The sequence below is a fragment of the Lynx canadensis genome, chromosome B2, assembly GCF_007474595.2.
Source record: "Lynx canadensis isolate LIC74 chromosome B2, mLynCan4.pri.v2, whole genome shotgun sequence".
Taxonomy (NCBI): domain Eukaryota; kingdom Metazoa; phylum Chordata; class Mammalia; order Carnivora; family Felidae; genus Lynx; species Lynx canadensis.
Genome location: NC_044307.1, coordinates 44,375,004 through 44,400,140, shown reverse-complemented (window position 1 = coordinate 44,400,140; position 25,137 = coordinate 44,375,004). Strand labels below are relative to the sequence as shown.

General features: G+C 44.1%; 1 protein-coding gene across 3 annotated transcripts in view; it reads left to right on the top strand.

The window, feature by feature from the left end:
* The window catches only part of RCAN2 (regulator of calcineurin 2), a 275,296-nt gene that overhangs the window by 234,697 nt on the left and 15,462 nt on the right, over positions 1-25,137 (top strand). For all 3 annotated transcript variants that reach the window (XM_030315639.1, XM_030315641.1, XM_030315642.1), the window contains 2 exons: positions 12,611-12,784; positions 17,882-18,053. In XM_030315639.1, coding sequence (XP_030171499.1) covers positions 12,611-12,784; positions 17,882-18,053 — 346 coding nt within the window. The remainder of the gene's footprint in view (positions 1-12,610; positions 12,785-17,881; positions 18,054-25,137) is intronic.

Here is a 25,137-nt window from a genome sequence, read left to right as displayed (position 1 = left end):
GCATGCCTTTCCTTAGAGGTGACATCAGATTAACAGGGACATATAAATCCTTTGATGATGATGCTCTCCTGCCCAGAACAAAAAGCTTCTTCAAACGTCCCCCACCACGATTCATTTCCACACATCAATATTCTGTCCATTTGTCACATACCATTTATTCCGTGAAGTCTTTCTTGACTCTTCCTGCATGTGCTCATGCACACACACACACACACACACACACACACACACAACTTTGATGACCCATCATTTCTGAAAGGAGATTCAGAGTGTGTGAAATAATCAAAGGAAGAGGAGGGTAACCCTAAACGGAGAGAGGGTATGTCGGAAGAAGGGGTCAAGAAAGACTTCAGGAAAGAAGTGTGTATAACTTGACGTCAACTTCCCTATCATAGTAGGGTGTTCAGTACACATTTATTGATTTTTTTAAATGTATGTTTATATATTTATTTATTTATTTTGAGAGGGAGGGGAGGGGCAGAAAAAGAGCGAGAGAGAGAGAATCCCAAGCAGACTCCATGCTGTCGGCACAGAGCCCAACGTGGGGCTCAAACTTATAAACTGTGAGATCATGACCTGAGCCAAAACGAGAATCAGATGCTTAACCAACTTAACACCCCGGTGCCCCACAGATGTATGGATTTTATGGAAGGATGACTTTGAAGAGAAGAGAAAATTCACCCAAAGGTAGCATGGGGGAGAAGGGGAGGACTGTTCTATTCATCTTGCCTTGTCATTTCATTACCAAGGGACCCCTTCCCATAGTGAGGCATCCTGGATGGTACACAGCGGGCACTCAATAATGCATACATGTGAAAAGGACACAAGGGTCAAAATGACACCATTTCTGCCCTTGAAGTTTCTATAGTCTAGTTAATGAGGGAGCAGTTACCCTCACTAACTAGATCACTGTGTTATGGGATGTCTTAACCTCCAGAGGATTCAAATCAGAAAGATTTCTCAGATATGAGACCTAAGTTGGTACTCGAGAGACAACGAGACCTTACTTGATGGGGCTGTAACATACAGTATGATGACTGCAGTTAACAACACAGTATACTGTAGACTTGAAACTTGCTTTGTGAGTAGATCTTAACATTCTCCTCACAGGAAAAGAAATTGGCAACTATTTGAGGTGGTATCTTTTAACTAAATGTATTATGGCAATCATTTTACCATCTGTATATATCTCAGACCATTATATTGTACACCTTAAAGTTATGCAGTGTTATAGGGGCCAATTATACCTCAATAAAACCGGGGAAAAAAAGAATATGGGGGGAAAAGTTATCTGAAGGAAAAGGGTGTCAATGGCAGAAGAAGGAGCAGGTGCAGGAAGGCCAGAAGTACAGAAGTCCCTGCCTTAGGAACCTGTGAGTGGAAGTTAGGAAGTGAGTGGCTGGTGTATAAGGGATGGGGTGGAGAAGGGGTAGAATGTGAGATTAGTAGGGTGAGTGAGGACCATTTTATAAAGGGCCTTTAATGCTAAGCCAAGCCGTATTCGAACAGCTGTGTGAAGCCACGGAAGGATTTTATATATTGGAATTTTGTCTTTTAGAAAGACCTCTCTTGAGGCAGACTTTCAAAGTTGGTTCAAGGGTTGCCAGACTGAATCTAGAGAGACCTAGTGCAGTAATGGGACGAGCTGTGACAAGCCAAGGAATTGGTGCAAGGGTGAAGGGTTGGGAGAGCACAGGTCTTGTTGAGTTGCGGTAGGATGTGGGAGTGGGGGAGAGGGAGAAGATCAGGTGACCCACGGCTTCCTGACTTGAGCAACTGGGTATGGAGACCGTTCATTGAGACAGGGGGGTGGGGGCAGCAGAATTAAAGATATCCAACCGGTGCCTTAAACTGAATAGTTCCAAAGCCAAATTCTCTGCTAGGGCCTCTAAGGGAACGTCCAAGAAAAAAGTTGAATATGGGGAATAGAGTTCTGGAGATGGGCTTGTCTAAGAAACAGGTGAAGTGTTGTTGGAGGGGCGAAAGGAGCCAGGTGTGAGGGAGGGGCTGAATGAATCCCTTATGTACCTGAACTTCAAACATTTTTGGTAGTGGCTGGCACCTTTGTCATGTATTCACTGTCTCTCCGAGCCCTGGCCGCCGCTGATGTTCAGGATCTCCAAAGGGAACAATTGACAGCAATTACCCAGTTGATTCCTCCTCAGAATTCTTTCATTTACCGTGCCGTTTTTGTCAAGAAAACTTTGAAAGCTTCGCAGCCAAGAAAGAAATACTGATGGTTAATTTGGACTCTACATCTTAAGTAGATAATAACATCAATAAAATCATATTAGTATAATTAGACTTAATGTTATGTGAGCTATTACTCTGGGCATCCCTGTAATTGCGCTTTACCATCTGTAAAGGATTAGATCCAGGTAACAACGCTAGATATATAAATACAGTTGGATATAGACACAGATGTAGGTATACCTCGACCTGGGGATAGGGAGATGTGCATATCTAGGGCTAGCAGGCCTGTGAACAGACATATGAACAAAATATCGCTTCTCCTCCAATCTGGTACGAGCACACTAATGCTCAGTACCTTTCTAAGTGACTTAAACATACTCATTGACTTGATGTTCGGGGAACCCCTATCACATAGAGACTGTTATTATTCCATCTTACAGACAAAGAAACTGAGGTGTCAGATACATCAGTAAATTGTTCAAGGTTGCACAAATCCTGGGTTCAGGATTTGAACGAGCTAAGCGTGGCTCCAGAGTCTACGCTAGTGACGTGGCTTTAGGCGGCCCTTTCATTGCCTAAATGTAATAGGTAGGACGATATTTAAATGAAGTTAAAATGCAATTCCTGGTCTTACGAGCTACAAGGAGGCTGTGCCTTTCACCAATCACACAGGCACAGTTAGAGAGAGCTTCTATCTAGTCAGGGCTGGGGACAGCCATAGGCGCTCTTGCAGGTTGATGATCAAAGAAGAGGAGCTGATGGCCCAGAGAAGGATGAAACTGTCATTAGCCCTCAGGAAATGCCCTGAACCGAGGCAGCCATTGATACTGTAAACTGCAATGTGGCAGCTCTAAAAGGATCATCAGATCCTTCCTTTGTATTTAAAACCATGCAGATATGTGCCATTTGTGGCCTGTACCTGAGATCTGTGCTCATAATTCCTCCCTCAGAGGTCTCGAGGTTACCTGATTGACCCCGTACTCATCCCCGGTACGTGTGGGGTGCTCCTCCCCACTCTTCCCTGGATATCCAGAGACCCCTCGGGATGCTTAAAAACGTTCTGCGGCAGACAGGGAGCCTGCAGCCATCCACACATGGTACCTTGCTTGGTACAGCAAGATCCATGTCCCCTGGGCTCTCTTGGTGGGGGGCAGAGTGACCTCCCAGAACAAGCCCTGGGCTCAGGTGCTAGAAGGGTCTCACATTTGCTTCAGGGAGTTAGACCCCGCAAGGGTCCTAGGCACACGGACAATGCCACCTGTACGTTTCCCTCTTGGTCCACTCATCTAACACTTACCATCCCTTACTGTACAGCTGTTGGGACAGGTTCCGAACACCCACCCCTCTTACTGGCTCCCCCCGCCCCCCGCCAGTCCTCCATCTTGGGTATTTACAAAATGGGTGCTGGTGTGCATAGCAGGGAAATACTCAGGCATCTGTATGATAAATGAACTGACATTTTGCAAATTCAAGTTTCTTGGCTTTCTTTCAGGTGATCCAAACACATAGGGACATGTTCCTTATCAGCCTGAGAGTCATACAAACACCGTATTTTCGCTGTATTGTACACATGGCCTCCAGACTCCTTTGTGATGGCACAGTATATTTGTCATTTCTCTTAGGCATATTTCCTGGGAAATGAATGAAATTTCAGCTTTAAGGCCCTCATTGCATGGGCCTATACCCAGGCCCTGGCAGGACCCTGACGATGTGTTTCACGTGATTATATATTTTTTGGTAAAATACATAAAACTAATTTTTAAGAATTTCTTATTGTCGTTAAAAAGATATTTCACTTTGGGACACCCAGGTGGCTTAGTCGGTTAAGTGTCGGACTCTTGACTTTGGCTCGGGTCATGATCTCACAGTTCGTGAATTTGAGCCCCACGTTGGGCTCTGCGCTGACAATGTGGAGCCTGCTTGGGATTCTCTCTCTCTCTCTCTCTCTCTCTCTCTCTCTCTGTCTCTCTCTCTGCCCCTCCCCTGCTTGCTCTCTATCTCTCTATCTCAAAATAAATAAAAATAAACTTAAAAATATTCCACTTTGGCACCTATTTAATATTATTTTGCCTAAAGAGGGTTTCCCAAGTTCTCAAAGCTTCAAGCTCCACAAAGCTTAGGTTGACCCCCATTCAAAGAACATTCCAGATTGTAGCCCCTGTACATATTCTTGGCTTAGAGGAGTTTGAGGGGTTTGTTTATCCAGTTCTATATGCGTAGATGGCAGCACAGTGAGATCAGGAAAACGGAGACTTCTTCCACTAGAAAGAAGTCAAAATGTACTCTCGCATAGAAACATTATCCAGCCACCGCGAGACTTAGGGTGGGAAAGAAAGAACAGATTCGAACACAGGCCGTGGAAAGCATTCTGCTGAGAGAAGCAGGTGATGAGGTTTTAGGACAAAGTGGGTTCTTTTAGAGTTTAGACCTTTGACTCTCACAAGGACCCCAGTGGGAAGGGACAAAGCCTTTTGTGCCTTTGCCAGTGAATTATCTTCTCCCAAAGCAGTCACGTGGCACAAGGTCTGTCCGCTTGTTTTATCAGTAAAAAAGGGTTGAGAACCTCCTTTTCATATTGATTTTTCTATTTAGGTAACATCGGGACCACAAACGAAACGAAACGAAACGGCATTTAATACAAATCTGCTTGGCCTAAGAAATCCTGGCAGGTTAAAATCCAGGAGGAAAAATCCCCCCATGCAGTCCTGATATTCCTTTCACACAAGCAGTCTCTGCGTTAGGGAAGATTTATAACAGCAGGTCCCCGTGCCAGGAGGCCCTCCTGAGCAGCCTGTAAAATCCAGTATGATCTTTAAACATGGGATTTTCACATGACTTGTCAGTGGACTCCATTGAGAGGTGATACACCAAAATGAATTATTTCATTCTTCAGCAGTTTCTGGGAGGTATTATCTGACAGAGGAGATTTTGTGATTTTGAAAGAAGCCGAATTTCTTATTAAGATAATTTATACCCAACGGGCTCATAAGTGAGAAAATTGAAAAATATATAAAGGCATACAGCATCGTTTGGAATGCGGATAAAGGCAGCGTCGGACCTCTCCAGGAGCTTCATCCTCAAGGATAGCACTATTCTTCCCGGCTGACAAGGAAAGCTGGTTTTCTTGTTCTTGCTTTTCAGACTTCTCTCTTGCCTGCATCTAATCAATGACGTTTACGTCATGTAAACAACTTGAGCTTACTAGTTCTGGTTTTGCTAACTGGGTAGTTGAGTGACTTTGTGGAGGTCATTACCTTCTCTGGCTTCCATTTGCTTCATATGTTGTTCAAGGACAATAACAATCTCAACTCTCCCTCAGAGGGTCAGTTCAGATAAGTAAGGATTCGGGGACATAATATATTACACAGAATTGTTCTTCTGTAGCCTGTCTGGTTTGGAGTTAAATTTTAATATGCTAATAGTCTTTCTATAAGATACCTTACGGTTTTGTATCAACCAATCGAGTAGAATGCATTGAGCCCTTCCTAAGTCTTCCTAAGCTTAAAAAGCAATAGTCGCTCCCATGTTGTTGGGAAACTATAATTAGTCACCTGCTACTTGATTTTGTTCCATCATTTCTGAGGGCAGGGTTCTTCCCATCACTGGAGCCTCTTTGTGAGGACCCTGGACAGATGCCTCCTCCTGGTTCCAAGACAAGGCTCCTCTCTACCCTGTGGACCCCGAGACCATTGTATCGCTGGTGGGGAGTGCCATATCGTGTTAGCTTTGAGAAAGATTAGAAGCACATTGTTGTCCCAGTCATGCATGGCGCGTGTTCAAGACCCCATGAGAAGCTTTTCTGGTTTTCAGGAGGGTGTCCTGTCAGAGGGACTGCCCTTGTAAATCTTTCACAATACAGACTCCTCATGTGAAAAGAATAACTAGGCGTTCTTGGCTCCAATTTATGTTTCTACCTTTGTTCTCCTTTTTTATTTCTGTAACTCAGTTCGTATTAAGCAAACACATTGAAAGGCAGGGAATTTAAAATCCCCAAGTATTCATATTTGAAACCAAGTTTCCCTTCTTCCTTCTTTTTCCACTCCCCCCCACTGCACACACCTGTCTTGCACACCCCACCCTGGAATGACCCCGCTTTCCACTTCCCACTCATCTGGAAAAAGATGGCATAACAGAATTCGCTGGCTCTGTTAAAACCGTCGGATCCCCAGTTTCATTCGGTCCCTTAGTGCTGCATAACTGCCTGTTAGTTTTCTAGGGCTGCTGTGACAAAATACCACAAACCAAGTGCCTTAAAGTCACAGAAATGTATTATCGCACAATTCTGGAGGCTAGAAAACCAAAATCAGGTGTCGGCAGGGTGGCGTTCCCTCTGAAGCTTGCGGGGGAATTGCTCTTCGTCTCTTCTTAGCTTCTGGTAGTTGCGGTCTTCCAGCAATCTTTGGCCTTCCTTGGCTTAGAGTTGCATCACTCCAGTCCTCTGTCTTCAAATGACACTTTCCTTATGTCTCCCTGTCTTCCCATGGCTATCTTCTTATAAGGACAACAGTCATCCTGGATGAGGGCCCACCCCATGCCAGTATGACCCCCCCTCTTACTTAGTTACATCTTCAGTGACCCCATTTCTGATAAGGTCATATTCTCAGGTACTGGAGACTTGAGCGTATCCTTTGGAGGGGACATAATTCAGCCCATTACACCGTTCTTTGACTCATCCACATTTACTCTCCTTACCTCTGACCACAGCAGCTGTTCTGAGTCTTTCTCAAGCTTCTCAAGCCCTCAGTCTCCCTTCACCTTCCCTACCTGAACAGAGGACCTCGCCATCCATTTCCCTGAGATGAAAAGCCATCTTCAGTTTGTTTGTTCCATTTCCATACTCCTCCATCCTGATCTATCACCTCCTGTCTCACGGGAAGACGTGTCTACAAGTCTCTCTGAAGCCTCTTCTTCTTGTCTCCACTACCCTCTCCTCTTTCCTGTCTCCTCTCTTCCCTTCATCATAGTTTCATTTTATCAACCAGGAAGTGTCTCCCCACACTCCCAAAAATCTTGTTGTGACCTGACTTCCCATGTAGTTATCATCCCACCTCCCTCTTTCTCGTTACCACACTCTCTTTCTCCACCTTTTCCCCTCCGTTCACTCCTCAATCCATAATAATCCAGGTTTCACCTCCACATCTGTCCAAATAGCTCTCAGTGTCACCAGTGGTCTCGCACTGGCCAAAACCGTCTTCGTCGTTTTCACCTTCCCTGCAGCATTCAGTTACTATAACAACACTTTCTCGAATGATAGCCCCTCTTGGATTTCCATTATGTTGTGTCCTTAGAATTCTCACTAGACTTCAACCCAAGCCAACTAAATCCTTACTTTCTCTGAGATATTATGGTACTGCTGTTCTCAAAGGATGGTCTACAGATGCTTTTCCATGAGGTCAAAACTATTTCCACAGTAAGGCTAAGACACTATTTTCCTTCTCAACTGTTTTGACAGTTATATCCATGGTGCAAAAGCAATGGCAGTTAAAGCCGCTGGTGCTTTGGTATGAGTCAATGCAGTGGCAGCAAATGATATCAGTATTATTCGTACTAAAAAAAAAGATAGAAGAAAGTAAGAAAGAAAACACCAGTGTTACTTAAGAATGTCCCTGATGGGGGCATCTGGGTGGCTCAGTGGGTTAAGCGCCCTACTCTTGGTTTCAGCGCAGGTCATGATCTCACAGTTCATGAGATCGAGCCCTGGACCAGGCTCCGTGCTGACAGCATGGAACCTGCTTGGGATTCTCTGTCTCCCTCTCTCTCTTCACCTGCCCCTGCTCTCACTGTCTCTCTCAAAATAAACTTTTAAGAAAGAACTTAAAAAAAGAAAGAATGTCCCTGATGAAGCCATAAAATATATTAATTTTATTATCTTTTTTCCTTGAACATACACCTTTTTAATAATCTGAATAACAAAATAGGGAGTACACTAAGTATACTTGGATACAATGTTTGAGGTGAGATACAATGAGATACAATGTCTGAGTTGAGGAGACATTCTAAACTGTCCTAAGCTGAACTAGGCATTTGTTTTTCTCACGGAACACCATTTGTACCTAAAAGAACAACTAACAAAGTGTAGTTATGCAGACTTAGATATTTGTCAGATATTTTCTCAAAAGTGAATGGATGAGTGTGTTACTCCAAGGAAAATAACTGTCAGTGTTTGTTGCCAGTGATTAGGAATGAACTTTCAAGCAAAAATTAGAATTTTGGAAAGCCTGTATTTACCAACACGAATCTGACATCTTTCCAATTTCTAAAGACTCTTTGATAAGATAGGTGGTAACATTAATGAATGTGACTTTTTATACTGTGTGATAAAATGGGTGAGGATTTGGAAAACCTACATAACGCAAGGAACCATATTTTTCAAGTGGTCAACGTATGTCATTACAGAATCATGCATGGGTTTAAAAAAACACACACACATTAGGGGCGCCTGGGTGGCTCATTCGGTTACATCTGACTTCAGCTCAGGTCATGATCTCACACCGTGAGTTCAAGCCCCGCATTGGGCTCTGTGCTGATAGCTCAGAGCCTGGAGCCTGCTTCAGATTCTGTGTCTCCTTCTCTCTCTGCTGTTCCCTCCCTCACGCTCTCTCTGTGTCTCTGAAAAATGAATAAACTTTAAAAATGTTTTTTAAAAATTAAAGGTGAAAAATAGATAAATGGACCTTAGTATAATCAAATAAAAATGTTATTTGATTATAGCTTCAGAGTCAACATTGTAATATACTTTACGAAACTGCCCCTTGTCAAGCTTTGATGAAGCATCAGGAAAAAATATTCACAAGGAATTTCGAAGAATATTTGAAAGGCTATTAAGTTACTCCTCCCGTCTCCAACCATGTATTTGGGTGAGGCCAACTTTGATTCATATCCTTCAGACAAAACCACATAGTATAACAGATTGAGCCTAGAAGCAAATGGAGATTTCAGGTATCTTCTATGAAGTCAGAAATTAAAGAAACTTTCAGAAATGAAAAAAAAAAATGCTCATCTCACTAAATTTTTTCTTGCTTTGGAAGAGTTATTTTTCATAAAAATATTATTTTAACATCTAATGGGCTTATTATTGTTACTTTTAAATACATTTATAAGTGTATATATTTTTCACTTTGCAGTACAGTGAACATTGGTAAGTGAAATTCACATTAACAAAAGTTCTTTAGGATTCTCCCTGACTTTTAAGCGTATGGTGAGGTCCAGAGACCAGAATTTGAGATCACTGCTGTGGAACTCTTTTCAAACCAGTGGTTACAAAGGGAGCTAACTGTTGAGGAAATGAGGAATTTATTGGGCGTGTGAGGTGCCAGTCACTGTGTGTCTGGGGGGAACCGGGGCATCGGACCCTAGATTTGCTCTACAGGAAGGTGAGACACCCCTGTGGCTACCTGTGTTCAGGACTCCGTTTTGCCTAAGGGTTTGTCGCTGTGCTTCGCCTGCCTCCAACCAATTTCTCCTCATGCTCTGTCACCTCCACCAGCGAAATGGTTGTCATATCACTCCTGGAAGCAAATCGAGAGGGCCAGTGAATCCCCCCCATTCTTGGCCAGCTGCCTGTCGCCACTGCCACTACAAGTCCCCAAAACACTTGTGCCGAGAGGACAAGCCAAGTAAATGTTCGTTTATTGCGATGATGATTATTATCATTACAGAGTTTGTGAAAACCCTGGCCCCTGAGTCCAGGTTTGGTGACCGACCTCTTTTGATGATCAGCCTAAAGGCCCAAAACAAGGAGAGGAATGAGGTTCCTGTCACTTGCCAACTCTAGCTTGATGCAGGAGCTGCCTGGGGCCCTCTTTTGAAGATCGGCGGAGAAAACGATTGCCTTCAGTTACTGACATCTGCCGAAGCCTGCCAAGGAGTCGGCATATAGGCCATTCATTGTCAGCCCTCCCCTAAGCCCGATGCCAAGACCCCTTGATTTTTTTCTTCTAATCCAGGCTCTTGAGGCCAAACAGCTCTGAGCAACTGAGATGCGAGGCATAAAGAAGAGATATACAATGCAAACAAGGAATTAGAGTCGAAGGAAAAGAACACCTCCCCTCCAAGTTGGTCTTCATGGCCACGCTCAGGCGCGGGGGAGGAGATGAGGAAGTGGACTCCCAAACCAGAGGTGGAGAAACATAGAGCTACAAAGAAGACCCAAGAACTTTGCCCTGAGAAATATGACTATTTCTAGATAGAAATAAAAGCTTTTAATCTCTTAATTCCTTCCATTCCTAAAAATTCCCCAAATTAATTAAACCACCAGCTGTGATGTGAGCAGCTGAGGGCACTGGTCATTGTGAGAAACCAGAAAACATTGTATTCACCAGGACCCCTGTTCAGGAAAACACAATGTTGTTGGGAAACGATTCCTTAATGAGCCCTCTTGGAGTGGTGGCAGAGGCCCCAGGCCCAGGGGTCGGCTCATCCCATGGCTTGAGACTTGAAGGAAAAACTTCCCAAGGAACAGACAAGGAAAGATCCTTGTCTTTGTTCTGTTTCTTTGGTTCTTTCCTTGTTTTGTTCTTGTTAGGGGAAGGGGATTGAGAACTCAGTCTGAAAAGGGGAGAAAGAGCCCCTTAAATCTCCATGATGTCATCAAACTTGAAAAAAAAGAACTTGCTTTGAATGTATCATTTGTGGTTCTGGACCGGACGGATAAGGCATAAAGAGAAAGACACAGGAGTCAAAAATGGGAGGAACCATAGGCACGCCCTGGGGAATCTCAGAAACGAGCCACGTTTTTGGAAGGGTCGCGAGCCATGGATCTGAGGGTCTGAGACGTGTTCATCTGGAGGCCCAACAGGCGGGGAGACCTTCTCTGCCATCTGGGCTCTTCTTCCTGTGCAAACCCCAGAGGTCAGTGACGTCACAGCCTCGCATCACACTGCTGATTCTCCCAGATGTGGTCACACACAAGCTTGGGTCAGTTTATTGATCCCCATCATTTGCTCCTGCTGTGGCACCTCTCCCTTCTTCTCAGCCCAGCAGTGTGATTCTTTATATAATTGAAAGCGTCTCTATATTCAGGGTCACAAGGACTTTGGCCTGGTTGTAGTTCTGCCACTAAGTGCCCATGTGACCAAGGCGGGTCCTTGTCTCTTCAGACTTCAGGGTCCTGATTTGTGGAATGATAGAGGTGAGGAAGGAAATGGCTTGGGGCCCTTACAAACCAAATTCAGTGAATCTTGCTGAACCTTGGTGCATCTCCATTCCGACTTGTACTCACTCTTAAAGATATACCTTCCGTCGTAGAAATAAAAGAATCAGGGTTTGTTGGTTTGTTTACGTAGAAGTTCTTTACTTAGCAACAATTTCTCTGCTAAGCACATACAGTAACTCCGCATACACTGGTTGTGTTACTTATAACAAGGATTTTTTAAAGCTAAGAGAAACCAGACAGATGGTATTAATATATGTATTTTTTAAGTCTTTAATTTTCCTTTTGTGCCTTGCCCCCGCCTTACGGGCATTCTCATATCTGTGTCTGTGTCTGCCTCTCACAGTAGGTTGTTAGATCACTGAGAGCTGGAACGCAGTAATACTCATCTGTGTACTCCCCTAAAGCCTAGCGACCATGCCTTGTAATAAGTGAGCATTTAATAGAGATGTGTTTAGTTGAATTGAAAATTGTACTGAATCAAAAACTTCAAATGATTACTTTGTATTGCGATAGGCTTGGTTATGCCGTAGGAATAAAATAATCTCCAGATCTCCGTGGTTTAATGCGATAGAAGTCTGTTTGTTTATTTGTTTTGCCAAAGCAAAGTCAACTCTAGGATGGGTGGGAGTAGGGAGAAAGATATTTCTGCTCCACACAGCCCCTCAGGGACCCAGGAGAATCTCCTGAGGGACCGAGGAAAGTCCTGTTTCTCGATGGTATACCATTTGGAATGCACGGCATCTTCAGAGAAAGATAGGAAACTTTCTCAAGGGCTTTTTCTTGCCTTCTGCACACATTTCATGGACCAGGACTCATCCCATGACACCATCTAACTAGTGCCACCAAAGTGGGTCGTCACTTGTAATGTCTACCGCATACTTTACTCAAAGAGCTCTAATATTTTAGAGTTAATGAACTTCTTTGAGAATCTTATGACAACAATGATCCCTCTCCCCAGAAAACAATACATATACAGAGAAACTTCCTCAACATTTTGCATAATTTTCAGGTCTGTTATGCATTTCAAACCCCATTCACTGCTCCTCTAAGGATCCCTAGACCCAGGTTGCGAATCCTTCCACTGAATCCACGGGCATGTTTAACACCCGGTAACAGATTGACAGGTGAAAAAAAATGCATGACTAATGTGCTGCTCGAATGTTATGTTGAGAACAGCCTATTTATTTACTTATTTATTTATTAATTATTTGTGTCGTGCAAGATACATGACCCACGGATTTTCCTCTGTGTTTGTTTTATCAGGAAAAATTTGAAGGTCTGTTTCGGACTTATGATGACTGTGTGACCTTCCAGCTATTTAAGAGTTTCAGACGTGTCCGAATAAACTTCAGCAATCCCAAATCTGCAGCCCGAGCCAGGATAGAGCTTCATGAAACCCAGTTCAGAGGGAAAAAATTAAAACTCTACTTTGCACAGGTAAGGTAATTCTTGCTCTACATTATTATTATTATTATTATTATTATTATTATTATTTTGCCTTTTTAAAAGTGTAAATGGAGCCCTTTCTACTTTGACTGGTTTGTAGTCTATAATTAGTTCACAGATAAATAAACCTATGCCCTGATTCCCAGACAGGGGTATCACAGAGGTTTAGAAAGCAGGCTCTGAGGGCTGACAGCCTGAGCTGTCACCTGGGCAAGTTACACAATGTCAGTGGGTCTCAGTTTCCTCACCTGTAAATAGGGAGAATGATACACACACCATTCTGCTGTTTTACGAGGATTAAGTGGACTATTGCATGTTAAAGTACCTAGTGTTTGGTAAATGCACAGCAAATATCAGCTAGTACTTGTAATAAGAATGGTCTACACCTAGGGCGCCTGGTGGCTGAGTCAGTCAAGCGTCCAACTCTTTGTTTTGGCTCAGGTCACGTCATGATCTCATGGTTCATAGGTTCACAGCTCTGTTGGTACGGAGCCTGCTTGGGATCCTCTATCCCTCCCTCTCTCTCTGCCCCTCCCCCCACCTGCTCTTTCAAAATAAATAAATAAACTTAAAGTTAAAAAAAAAAAGAATGGTCTGGGGCGCCTGGGTGGCGCAGTCGGTTAAGCGTCCGACTTCAGCCAGGTCACGATCTCGCGTTCCGTGAGTTCGAGCCCCACGTCGGGCTCTGGGCTGATGGCTCAGAGCCTGGAGCCTGTTTCCGATTCTGTGTCTCCCTCTCTCTCTGCCCCTCGCCCGTTCATGCTCTGTCTCTCTCTCTGTCCCAAAAATAAATAAACGTTGAAAAAAAAAAAAAAAAAAAAAAGAATGGTCTGGGGCGCCTGGGTGGCGCAGTCGGTTAAGCGTCCCACTTCAGCCAGGTCACGATCTCGCGGTCCGTGAGTTCGAGCCCCGCGTCGGGTTCTGGGCTGATGGCTCAGAGCCTGGAGCCTGTTTCCGATTCTGTGTCTCCCTCTCTCTCTGCCCCTCCCCCGTTCATGCTCTGTCTCTCTGTCTCTCTCTGTCCCAAAAATAAATAAAAACGTTGAAAAAAAGAAAAAAAAATTAAAAAAAAAAAAAAAAAAAAAAATGGTCTATTCCCAACTACTCTTAAACTTCCTAGCAGGCTTATAATTAAAAGTTCAGTTATATGATAGTTTTAGTGGACTGTATATCTTCCCAATGACTCCGATTCATGAGAAAAGATTACAAACATATGAAAATCAGTTGTGTGTTTTATTTCATCCAAAAATAAGTGCTGGCTATTCCAAACGGGGATGAACAGTTCTTGGCAATGCTCACAAAGTCCACGGCAATAGAAAATCAATGTCCTCATATTAGTTCCATCAGTGCCCTCCCTTCATCATTAGATATCCTGATCCATCTCGTATCGGTCAGTAAACGTTGTTCCCACCTTTGGACCCTATGAAGATGGCATAGTAAAAAGAACATAGACTTCGCTTCTTTTTAAGGCTGAATAGTATCCCGTTGTACGTAGATGCCACTTTTTCTTTACGCATCATCTGTCGACGGACATTTATGTTGTCTCCACATCTTGGCTATCGTGAATAGTGCTACAATGAACACAGGAGTGTTAATATTTCTTCCAGAGTCTGAATTCAATTCTTTTGGATAAATACCCAGGAGCGGAATTAGTCGTTGAGATGGCGGTTCCATTTTTAATTTTTTTAGGCACCTCCATATTGTTTTCTATAGTGGTTATGCCATTATGCATTCCCACCAACAGCACACGATGGTTCCTGTTTTTCCACATCCTTGCCAACACTTGTTGTCTTTTATTTGTTTATTTAATTTTGATAACACCCCATCCTAACACCTGTGAGGTGATATCTCATTGTGGTTTTGATTTGCATTTCCCCGGTGCTTAGTGACCTAAATATTTTTTCATGAACCTGTTGGCCATTTATGTATCTTCTTTGGAGAAATGTCCATTCAGGTCCTTACTCTGTTTTTTTTTTTTTCACTGAGTTACTGGGTTTTATTTTGTTTTTTTGTGGTTTTTTTGTTTTGTTTTGTGTTTGTTTGTGTTTGGTTGTGTTTTGTTTTGTGTTTGTTTGGGTGTTTGTTTGTTTGTTTTGCTTTTGAGTCATAGGAGTTCCTTAATTTCTCATCCTATACATGAATAGAGAGATTAACCTGTCCTATATCTGGTTTATAAATATTTTCTCCCTTATGCAGGTCACCTTTTCACTCTGTTGATAGTATCCTTTGGTGTGGAGAAGACTTAGCTTGATGTAATCCTGCTTGTTTATTTCTATTTGTGTTGCCTGTGCTTTTGGTGTCATACCTATGAAAACATTGTCAAGGCCAATGTCATGAGGCTTTCTGTTTATTTTCTTCTAGGACTTTCTCGGTTTCAGGTCTTATGTTTAGAATCTTTAATCCATTTTGAGTTAGTTTTTGTGTATGGTGTAAAATGAGGTTTCAACTTCATTCTTTTGCATGTGGATATCCAGTCTTCCCGGCACGATTTGTTGAAGAGACTGTTGTTTCCTCATTGTGTACTGTTGGCACTCTTGTTGAAGATCAGTTGACCCTCTGTGTGTGGATTAATTTCCGAGCTCTCTGTTCTGTTCCATTGGCTTACGTGTCTGTCTTAATGCCAGTCCCTTGCTGTTTTGATTATTGTAGCTTTGTAATATATTTTTAAATCAGGAAGTGTGATGTTCATCTTTCTCAAGATTGGTTTGGCTGTTTGTGGTCTCTCGTGGTTCTATATGAATTTTAGAATTGTTTTTTTCACTATTTCTGTAAAAGAAAAATGCCATTGCAATTTTGATAAGGATTGCATTGAGTCTGCAGTTTGCTTTGGATAGTGTGGGCATTGTGCAATATGGATGAACCTGGAGGACAGTATGCTAAGTGAAATAAGCCATTCACAGAAAGACGAATATTGCATGATTCCACTTATATGAGGGATCTAAAAAAATAAAATTCATAGAACCGAAGAGTAGGATGGTAGTTGCCAGGGACTAGAAAGAGTTGAAAACGATGAGTTACTAATCCACAGGTATAAAAGTTCAGTTAGATGAGATGAATAAGCTTTAGAGACCTACTGCACAACATTGTACCCATAGTCAACAATAATATGCTGTGGGGCACCTAGGTTCAGTCAGTCAAGTATCTGACTCTTGATTTCAGCTCAGGTCATGATCTCACGGTTTGTGAGTTTGAGCCACACATCAGGTTCCGCACTGTCACTGCGGGATTCTCTCTCTCTCCCTCTCTCTCTGCCCCTCCTGCGTGCTCTCTCTCTCTCAAAACAAGTAAAATAAACAATAACAAAAAAACCCCATTAACAATAATATACTGTAGACCTAAAAATTTATTAAGTGGGTATATCTCTTGCTCAATGTTCTTACCGTAATAAAATAAAATAAAAACTAAATAAGTAGAATTTAGACTTTGGCCTTAGACCCATGTTCAGATCCCATGCTGCTAGTAACTATGTGATTTGTAGAAACCTCAGTTTCTTCATCTAATGAAACCCCACCTGTTTCCTTAAAAAGTTAAACATATAGAGTTCCCATCTGACCCAGCAAATACTCACTCCTAGGTGTACATCTAAGTGACTTGAAAATAGGCCTCAAAAAATACATGTACACATATATTCATATATAGTAGTACTATGACTAGGGTAGAAAGGGTAGAAACACTCCAAATGTCCATCAGCGGCTATGGTCCACCTTTCAACAAACAAACTGTGGTCCATCTTTCATTGGAATGTTATTAAACCATAAAAAGGAATGAAGCATTGATACATGCTACCACATAGATGAACCCTGAAAACATTATGCTAAGTAAAAGCAGCCAGACACAAAGAGGTCACATATGATTCCATTTATGTGAAATATCCAGAATAGGTAAATCCATTGAGACATAAAGCAGATTGTTGGTTGCAGGGTCTGACTAGGGGCAAAAAAGGTAGTAGCTGTTTAATGGGTACAGGGTTTCCTTTAAGGCAATAAAAATGCTTTGGATTCTCTGTCTCCCTCTCTTTCTGCCCCGCCCCACTCACACGGTCTCTGTCTCTCTCAAAATAAATAAACTTTAAAAAAATGTTGGGGCGCCTGGGTGGCTCAGTCGGTTAAGCAGCAGACATCGGCTTAGGTTATGGTCTCTGTGGGTTCAAGCCCCACATCAGGCTCTGTGTTGACAGCTCAGAGCCTGGAGCTTGCTTCGGATTCTGTGTCTCCCTCTCTCTGTGCTTCCTCTACTCACACTGTGTGTGTGTATCTCTCTCTCAAAAATAAATAAACATTAAAAAATATTAGATTAAATTAAAAAAATGCTTTGGGGGAACCTGGGTGGCTCAGCCAGTAAGCGTCCATCTTCGGCTCAGGTCATGTTTTCAGGGTTCGGATGGTGACTTTGAGCCCCACGTCGGGCTCTGTGCTGACAGCTCAGAGCCTGGAGCCTGCTTCAGATTCTGTGTCTCCCTTTCTCTCTGCCCCTCCCCTGCTTGCCCTCTCTCTCTCTCTCTCTCTCTCTCTGTTTTTCTCTCTGTGTCTCTCTCTCTCTCTCGAAAATAAATAAACATTTTTTAAAAATGCTTTGGATGTAGGTAGAAGTGGTGATTGCACAACCCTGGAAATGTACTAAAGGCCACTGATTGTTTACTCTAATGGTTAATTTCATATTATGTGAGTATCACCTCAATTAAAAGAATGAGAGAAAAAGAAAGGAGAGAAGGAGGGAGGGCAGGAGGGAGGAAGGAGCCTGGGGACCAGCAGTTCAGCCTCACTTGGGAACTTGTTAGCAATGCAGATCCTCAGACCCCACCCCAGCTCTGCTGAATCGGAAACTCCAGGAGTGGGGGCTCTGCAGTCTGTGCTTTTAGTAAGCTCTCCAGGTAATTATGATGCACGCTAAAAGTTGAGAGCCACTGTTTTAAGGATGAAATAAGATAACTGAGCATATGGTGTGTGGTAAGTAGTGATTATTATTATAGCCTGCTTCATTGGATCACTTGTCACAGGCTCCAAATGCGACTCTGCATCATCGTGTACCAACACCGCACATCTGAGGCCCTAATGAATAATGCGTCTTCATTTTTTCCCTCTTTGAAAGGTTCAGACTCCAGAGACAGACGGTGACAAGCTGCATTTGGCTCCACCACAGCCTGCCAAACAATTCCTCATCTCACCCCCGGCATCTCCTCCCGTGGGCTGGCAGCCCATCAGTGATGCCACGCCAGTCCTCAACTACGACCTCCTCTATGCCGTGGCCAAACTAGGACCAGGTACGCTCTGCGACCCTTTTGCGAAAGAAACATCATCAGCAACCTAGAAAAGCCAAACAAGATTAACAGCCTTGAAATCCGGGGCTCACGGTAACATGGGCATTGCTAATGGGTTTATTGCACTGTGTGGACAGCGAGAGGGCTGATGGATGGGAAGGCAACACCGGACTTTGTCCCTGTTTAACTGCAATTCAGGAACCGGTGCTAAAATGCCTGTCTGTGCAACTTCTGCGTTGCAATGCAGATACTTTAAGACGGGGAAGAGCTACTGGATTCCTATACCATGAGGAAGTTTTTTGTTTTCTCAGAACAGGCAAAATGAACTCTAGCGACAGGCACGAGGCTTCGATGCTATGCAACCTTCTTTTACTCTGCCATAGGAAAGCCCAGGAACCCTCTGAAACAAGACAATCTTCCTGCCAAAGTGAAGTCTCTAGGTCCCCAAGAACCAGATCACAATAGCCTCTAACTTAAAAAAAAAATCTTTCAGTCCCCTCATTCTGGTGGTTGGTACAGGAGGCTCAGGTTCTCTCATTCTCTGCAGTACGGTATTCCATTGGGTGAATATGCAATCACGCTTTACTCATCCAGTCTCCTGAGTTGGACACTTAAGACAGTCTCCAGCTTCTTGCCATTATAATCTGAGCTACAGTTGGGGCACCTGGGTGGCTCAGTCGGTTAAGTGTCCAACTTCGGCTTAGGTCATGATCTTGTGGTTCCTGAGTTTGAGCCCCATGATGGGCTCACTGCTGTCAGCACAGAGAATGCTTCAGATCCTCTGTCCCCCTCTTTCTGCCCCTCCCCACTTGCTCTCTCTCTCTCTCTCTGAAAAATAAATAAACATCTTTTTAAAAAGCTACAGTTAACATCCTCCTGCATATCTCCTATGCACTTGCCCAGAATTTCTGTACGTTTTGTACCCAAGTGATATCGTCCTCACTTTCTTTTCTTTTTTTTTAATATGAAATTTATTGTCCAATTGGTTTCCATACAACACCCAGTGCTCATCCCAACAGATGCCCTCCTCAATACCCATCACCCACCCTCCCCTCTCTCCCACCCCCCATCAACCCTCAGTTTGTTTTCAGTTTTTAAGAGTCTCTTATGTTTTGGCTCCCTCCCTCTCTAACCTTTCTTTTTTCCTTCCCCTCCCCCATTGTCTTCAGTTAAGTTTCTCAGGATCCACATAAGAGTGAAAACTTCCAGCAGATGTTGCCATCTTGCTGGAAAGAATACTCCAAAGTATTAAGAAAGGTGAAATGAAATGGGGTTGCTTATGCCAAGGCGTTTTCAAACAGTGCTGGGAGGCCCATCCCAGAGATGGGCCTTGTGCACATCCTCACTCGGTAGGACCATGAACTTTTGAACTGGGCCAAACCACAGATATTGCAAGAACTCAGCCGGCAACTTTCCATAGGGAGAGACTTTGCTTAGTGACAACCTTAACAACCAGTTCTGTTCAGCCAAGATATTCTGCCACCAACACCCACCAGAATCCTTTGTGAACAACATCTACAAGTATTCCCTTTTTTCTTTAAAAATGCTGGACTTTTGTTCCCTGGGGTGGGGGGCACTACTTAGGTTGCCACAGTTCTGAGATTCCACAGAAATGCTTTTGGGGGGGGGGGGTTGGATGCTCAAAGGGCTGAGCCGCCCAGGCGCCCCTTTGGGGTTTCTTTCTAATTACCATCAAATCACTCAGCTTCTTGGGGCCTCTACAGTGGCCATCGGTTCCACCCTTAAAGAGCCACTGTGAGAAGCAGTAGGTGCCTGACTAAGATGAACTGATAAAAGAAGCAATGTAATAACGAGAGACGTATTTGTGACGTGTTATTTCTCTGAAAGCCCGGTCCATATCCAGGAATCCTGAGCCAACACACTTCCCACACGTGTCTGTGCTATAGGTAAATGTAGAGTGTATGAAATGAGTTGAAATAAGTTGGGTCTTCTCAAGTCAGGCCTTGTGCAAGCCTTTCCCACAGTAATTCAGAACACTCCAGAAACAGGAAGGCACACCCCTAGGTGGACCGAATCACGCACGGATACTGACAAGAACCCATCTGAACCCCTTGTACAGTTGCTTGGATGGCAGGAAGTGGAGCTTCAGAGAGTCCCTGAGGTCGTGGCCGGAGGACCTAGGAGTCACTGGCCAAGCTGCATTTTACAGCGGAGGAAGCCGAGAGGCCCCGACAGGGGAGAAATCACTTGCCGGGACAGAGTCAGGGTTCCAAGGCGGTGATCTTCCTACTTCACTATTGAACAAAGGAGGCCCAGGCGGAGTCAGACTTTGTGACCATCAGATCCCAGCTGGCCTCGGGTCCACTCACTCGGAGCCGGTAACCCAGTCAACTCAAATCACGTTTTATCCAAAATTGGGAAAGAAATTCGTCTGTAGTTCATGTTCACAAAGCTGGGTGCAAAGACAAGATAAGGGCAAGCCTCAGATACCCTCACTGGCTGACGGAGCTGAGTCCCAGGTCTGGAAGACACTGCCAGGGGCAGGTGAGAGCCGGACCTGATGGAGGCAGAAGGAACGGATAGCGTGGGGGTTTTAGGCCTCAGAAGGGGTGCTTACAGAGCCTGGCACAGAGGAGGCAGGAAGGAGGGCCGAAATGGTCTTAAAAAGATTGTTTTAAAGTGTATTCATTTTTGAGACAGAGACAGAGCGTGAGCGGGGGAGGGGCAGTGAGAGAGGGAGACACAGCATCCGAAGCTGTCAGCACAGAGCCTGACGTGGGGCTCGAACCCACGGACCACGAGATCATGACCTGAGCTGAAGTCGGACGCTCAACCGGCTGAGCCACGCAGGCGCCCCAGGAATGAAATGGTCTTAAAGAGGCGGAGGAAAAAAGGGGGTTCTTTTCAGAGTTGTGAGGAACTTATCAACAGCCGTTTAAAATGCATCCCTTTTACTTGAGTGGTGCTGCTAAACTCCGGGCTTGACTTTCCCTTTACCAAGTAAATGTACTCTGAAGTGCTCTGCACACAGAGAGCAATCATTAATACCCCCGTTTGACAGAGGAGAACACTAAGCTGTAGAGAGGCGAGCGATTTTGCCCAAGGTGACGCAGCTGGGTGGTGGCAGAGAGAAGTGTCCAGACTGGCTCTTCTGACTCCATGAGATCTGGGGCCAGATCCCATGGCCTTTGATTGAGGATACTGGTGGCCTCAGCACACGTCAGGCCTAGGATGCTGGCAAAACCTTTATCCCGACCCTGAGTCGGCAGTTCTCTTTAACGCCACTGTGACTTTCAGAAGGCCAAACCCGGGCCTGGCCAGTGTGCAAATGAAGGCCTGTGCACTGCGTGTGTAAGAGCGGATAGTGAGGGTTTTCTGCTTTTTTAGGGATACCCGACACTGCGTCCCCTGGAACAGCTGCCATTCGGATGCGTTTTCTGGGCTAGCTCTCTCTGCATCCTTTGCCAGCAGTCTGAGTCTGCTTCTCTTTATTTAGTTATCCATTTGTCCTTTTCCTGTGTCCTTGAAGCCTCTTCGCTCCACACAGACGGATGATCTGGAGCCAACAACTGAGTTGAAAATATCACAGAGGTTATATTAGAAGCGTGGGCCCCCGGTGGCCCTTTCCGCCGCACCTGTGAAGGAGCACAGCCACACCCTGCGTCCCTCCCATGCCCATCTCCTCTCCCCTCCCCACGAGGTGCCCGGGCGAGGACTTGCTTCTTCAGTCTCCTCTTGGCCCTTGGCACAAATGCTCGCTCCCTCCTCTGGTGATTTTCTATCATCTGATTCTCAGTCTCTACTTTCTGCGGGGGGAGAGCATGTTTTATTCATTCTGGTACTCCCAGCGCCTGAAAGCACCTTGCAAGTTGATGTTCAATAAATATTGAATGAATGAATGCATGCATGAATGAGTGACTAGATCAGAGCCATTAGCCTGCCTAGAGATAATTCCTTCACTGGCAAATTGTTGCTTTCTTACGGCTTTCGCCAGACTGCATCAGGCAACACTAAATTAATGTTTTCTCCAAGGGGAGGACTTCTAGCGTTTCCGTCTGGGGAAAAAAAAAAAAATGATTTCGTGAGATTCATTTTTAATTCTCTGGCAGAATCATTTCAGTAACAAATGATAACTCATTCCACATGAAGGGATGGCTGCCTCCGTTCCAGGAGTGCAGAAACACGGCAGAATGAGAGCAGAGAGAGCAACTCAAAGGGTCAGAGGAATGGGGTTGGCCTGGGAGGGGTGACCAACCCCACAAAATTGGGAGAGCGGACTGACTGATTAGAGACATGGAAATCCGAAGCTGCCGGGAAGAATTAAGTCTGAAGAAAGAGCATCATGGAGCAGGGATCTGGGGCAAGATGGCACCCAGGTTCAGGATCCCACCCCAGTGGGAGCTCTGACGCGTCCAGCCACCCTGAAAGGCAATGACGGACATCACCAAGACTCTTTCACGGAGGCTCCAACAAGCAGCGGCAACATGGTGCCCCCTTTCCTTCATCAGGAAAGGAACCCTGGTGACCCCCTTCCAGAGAGGGCCAGCGCAAGCTCCCTGGAACTTCCAGAGAGGCTCTGGAAATAAGCGTGGAGAGTGCAATTACAGTGGAACCGTGATCAAACCCAAGCCCGTGGGATTCCTTTGAAATCCTTAACAGGCTGTTACAACACCTCTTAAGACACAAGGGCCACATCACCCTGGAGAAGCAAGTCTGGTTCTATTCGTTGCAGAGAGAACAAGTTTATATCAGGAAAATGGGAGAGGCACAATTTCAAACCTTCTTAACTATTGTCCCCAAGACTGTATGTTCTGTTTTTGATCCAAACTAAGTAAAATAGATAAATTAGGAAAAACATTTTAAATAGAAATAACGGTTAAAACATACATTAGGGCTTACTAATATAATGGGCCAGGCACTGTTCTAAACACCTTAGTATATTATCTCATTTAATGCCCACAGCAAGTCTGTGACACAGGAATTGTACTTCTCCTCATTTACACCGCTGGGGAATGTGAGGCACAGAGTGGGTAAGTAGCTTGCCCAAGGCTACACAGCTGGTAAGTTGAAACAGGCACCTCTGCCATAGGCAAGAAGCAGAAAGATTTGATTGAGCCAGCGCCTTTGTCCTGGGGAGTGAAAAGTGTGAGAAGCCAGAGAGGTCTCCTGAACGGTAACATTAATTTCTCTAGAAGAAATTCAAGAGAGTTGCAAGAGGGAGTTTTAAAAATATGAAACAACTTACACAATTTGTTCCTCCACATTTTGTTTCTGGGCTTATTGGAAGCGCCCGACAACACACGCAGGCCTCCAAGGTCCATTCGGTGCTTTTCGCTCTCGTCCTCCGGGACATGCCAATCAGGATTTGCCTTCTTCTGCTCTGTGTAAAGGACAGTTACCATGTCTATCAAACAGAGGCCCTCTACATTTACATAATTCCTCCTGGTGAATTTAGAGAAGCCCATCATCAAACAATCATCTAGACAAAAGAAGGTGGGCTTAGACCAAGAAGAAAATGAATCGAATATGTATTTTGGTTTATTTTATAACATCTGTGATTCCTGACTCCAGAAAGAGTACGGTGCTATGTTCTTTTCAGATATACAGCAAAATAGGAAACACAAAAACCCAGCCCAGCAAGCCAGCTTATCTATACCAATCAGCAAAAATGGAAACACAAAGATGTTACAATGTACTAAATGGGTGGTAAATCAGAAGTGAGATGTGAAATGCCAGCCTTTATTCTGCTCTCTAGGATGGCTCTGGAAGGTCATGTTCATTGTCACTGAAAATGCCTGCAGGGAACGATATGAAAAGTCATTGTCTGTTCCTTTTTTTCCTCCTGCTATTTTTAGATCTTGTTAGGGAGATCAATTTTAGTTAACTGCAGAGCAGGGCTTAAAATGGTGCCCAAGTTTCAAGTTGCGAACATCTGCTATATTTAGCCTTTTTCCTTTTTCCAAATTCCTCTCCATCAAAACATGCCATAGTAAAGCAGTTTTGCTGGTTTGCTGCTTAGTATACAGCATTTCCTCTACAAGGAAAATATATTTCATTAATTCGTGTAACTTATAAGGAAGAAAGAGTTTCTATTCCAGGCTCATTGATTCAAAGGTAGAGCAAATTCTATTTTTTAAATATAGATGAACACCTATATTTTGGGTGCATATGTATGACTATTATATAAGCCTCAGTTCTTGTTCAACAACTGCTATTTCCTGGTCACAGATATGAAAAGCAAATAAAACAGTCAGGCTCCAGGATTTCCGCTCACACCATCTCCTCCGTCATCCCCCACCCGAGGCACGCAGATTTGTGATATTGGACCACATGCTCAGAATTTTCCATCTCCTTTCAAAGAATCTTCCCTGGAAAAATTAATGTTCGAAAAGCTTTTCTTCTCAGCATGTACTCCACAATTATTTTTATGTTTTTTTAAGCTTGTTTATTTATTTTTGAGAAAGAGAGAGAGAGAGAGAAAGAATCCCAAGCAAGCTCCACGCCGCCAGCACGGAGCCTGATGCAGGGCTCGATCCCCTGAACTGTGAGATCATGACCTGAGCCGATCAGAATCAAGAGTCGGATGCTTAACTGACTGAGCCACCCAGGTGCCCCCACAATTATTTTTAATCACTGATGAGTAGCAATATAAAATTCTTCTTTTTCTTCCTTCGCAGGTAAAATATGCACATTGTAGAACAATAGAAAAGACACCTGACCATCCCTAAAGCTATGCCCTTAGCCATGCCCCTAATATCAGCCAAGGTCAAACACAATGGTTACTTCCAGAGAGCAAATCCTCATGCCTCTTTGACCAAGCATCTCTTTCTTTCCCTATGTTGCTACTTTTCTCTCACCTGGGTGGATGAGCCCCCTCCCCCCACAGGCTTCAGAGTCTCCCTTTATCTTCCCAATCCTCCTCCCTCCACGCGTCCTTAGTCTTTCTTGTCCATACCTTCCTTGTAGGATTCTACTTCCTTGGCTCAACCACTAATTCAGGTCCTCAGTCAATCAGTTGTCCCCATGAAGTACTTTAGGTCCTAAATAACTCAGGAGGGATTGAAGGTACACAGCCCCACCTCATCCAGTCTTAGAGGGAAACCCCCAGAAGATAAACAAACTTTCT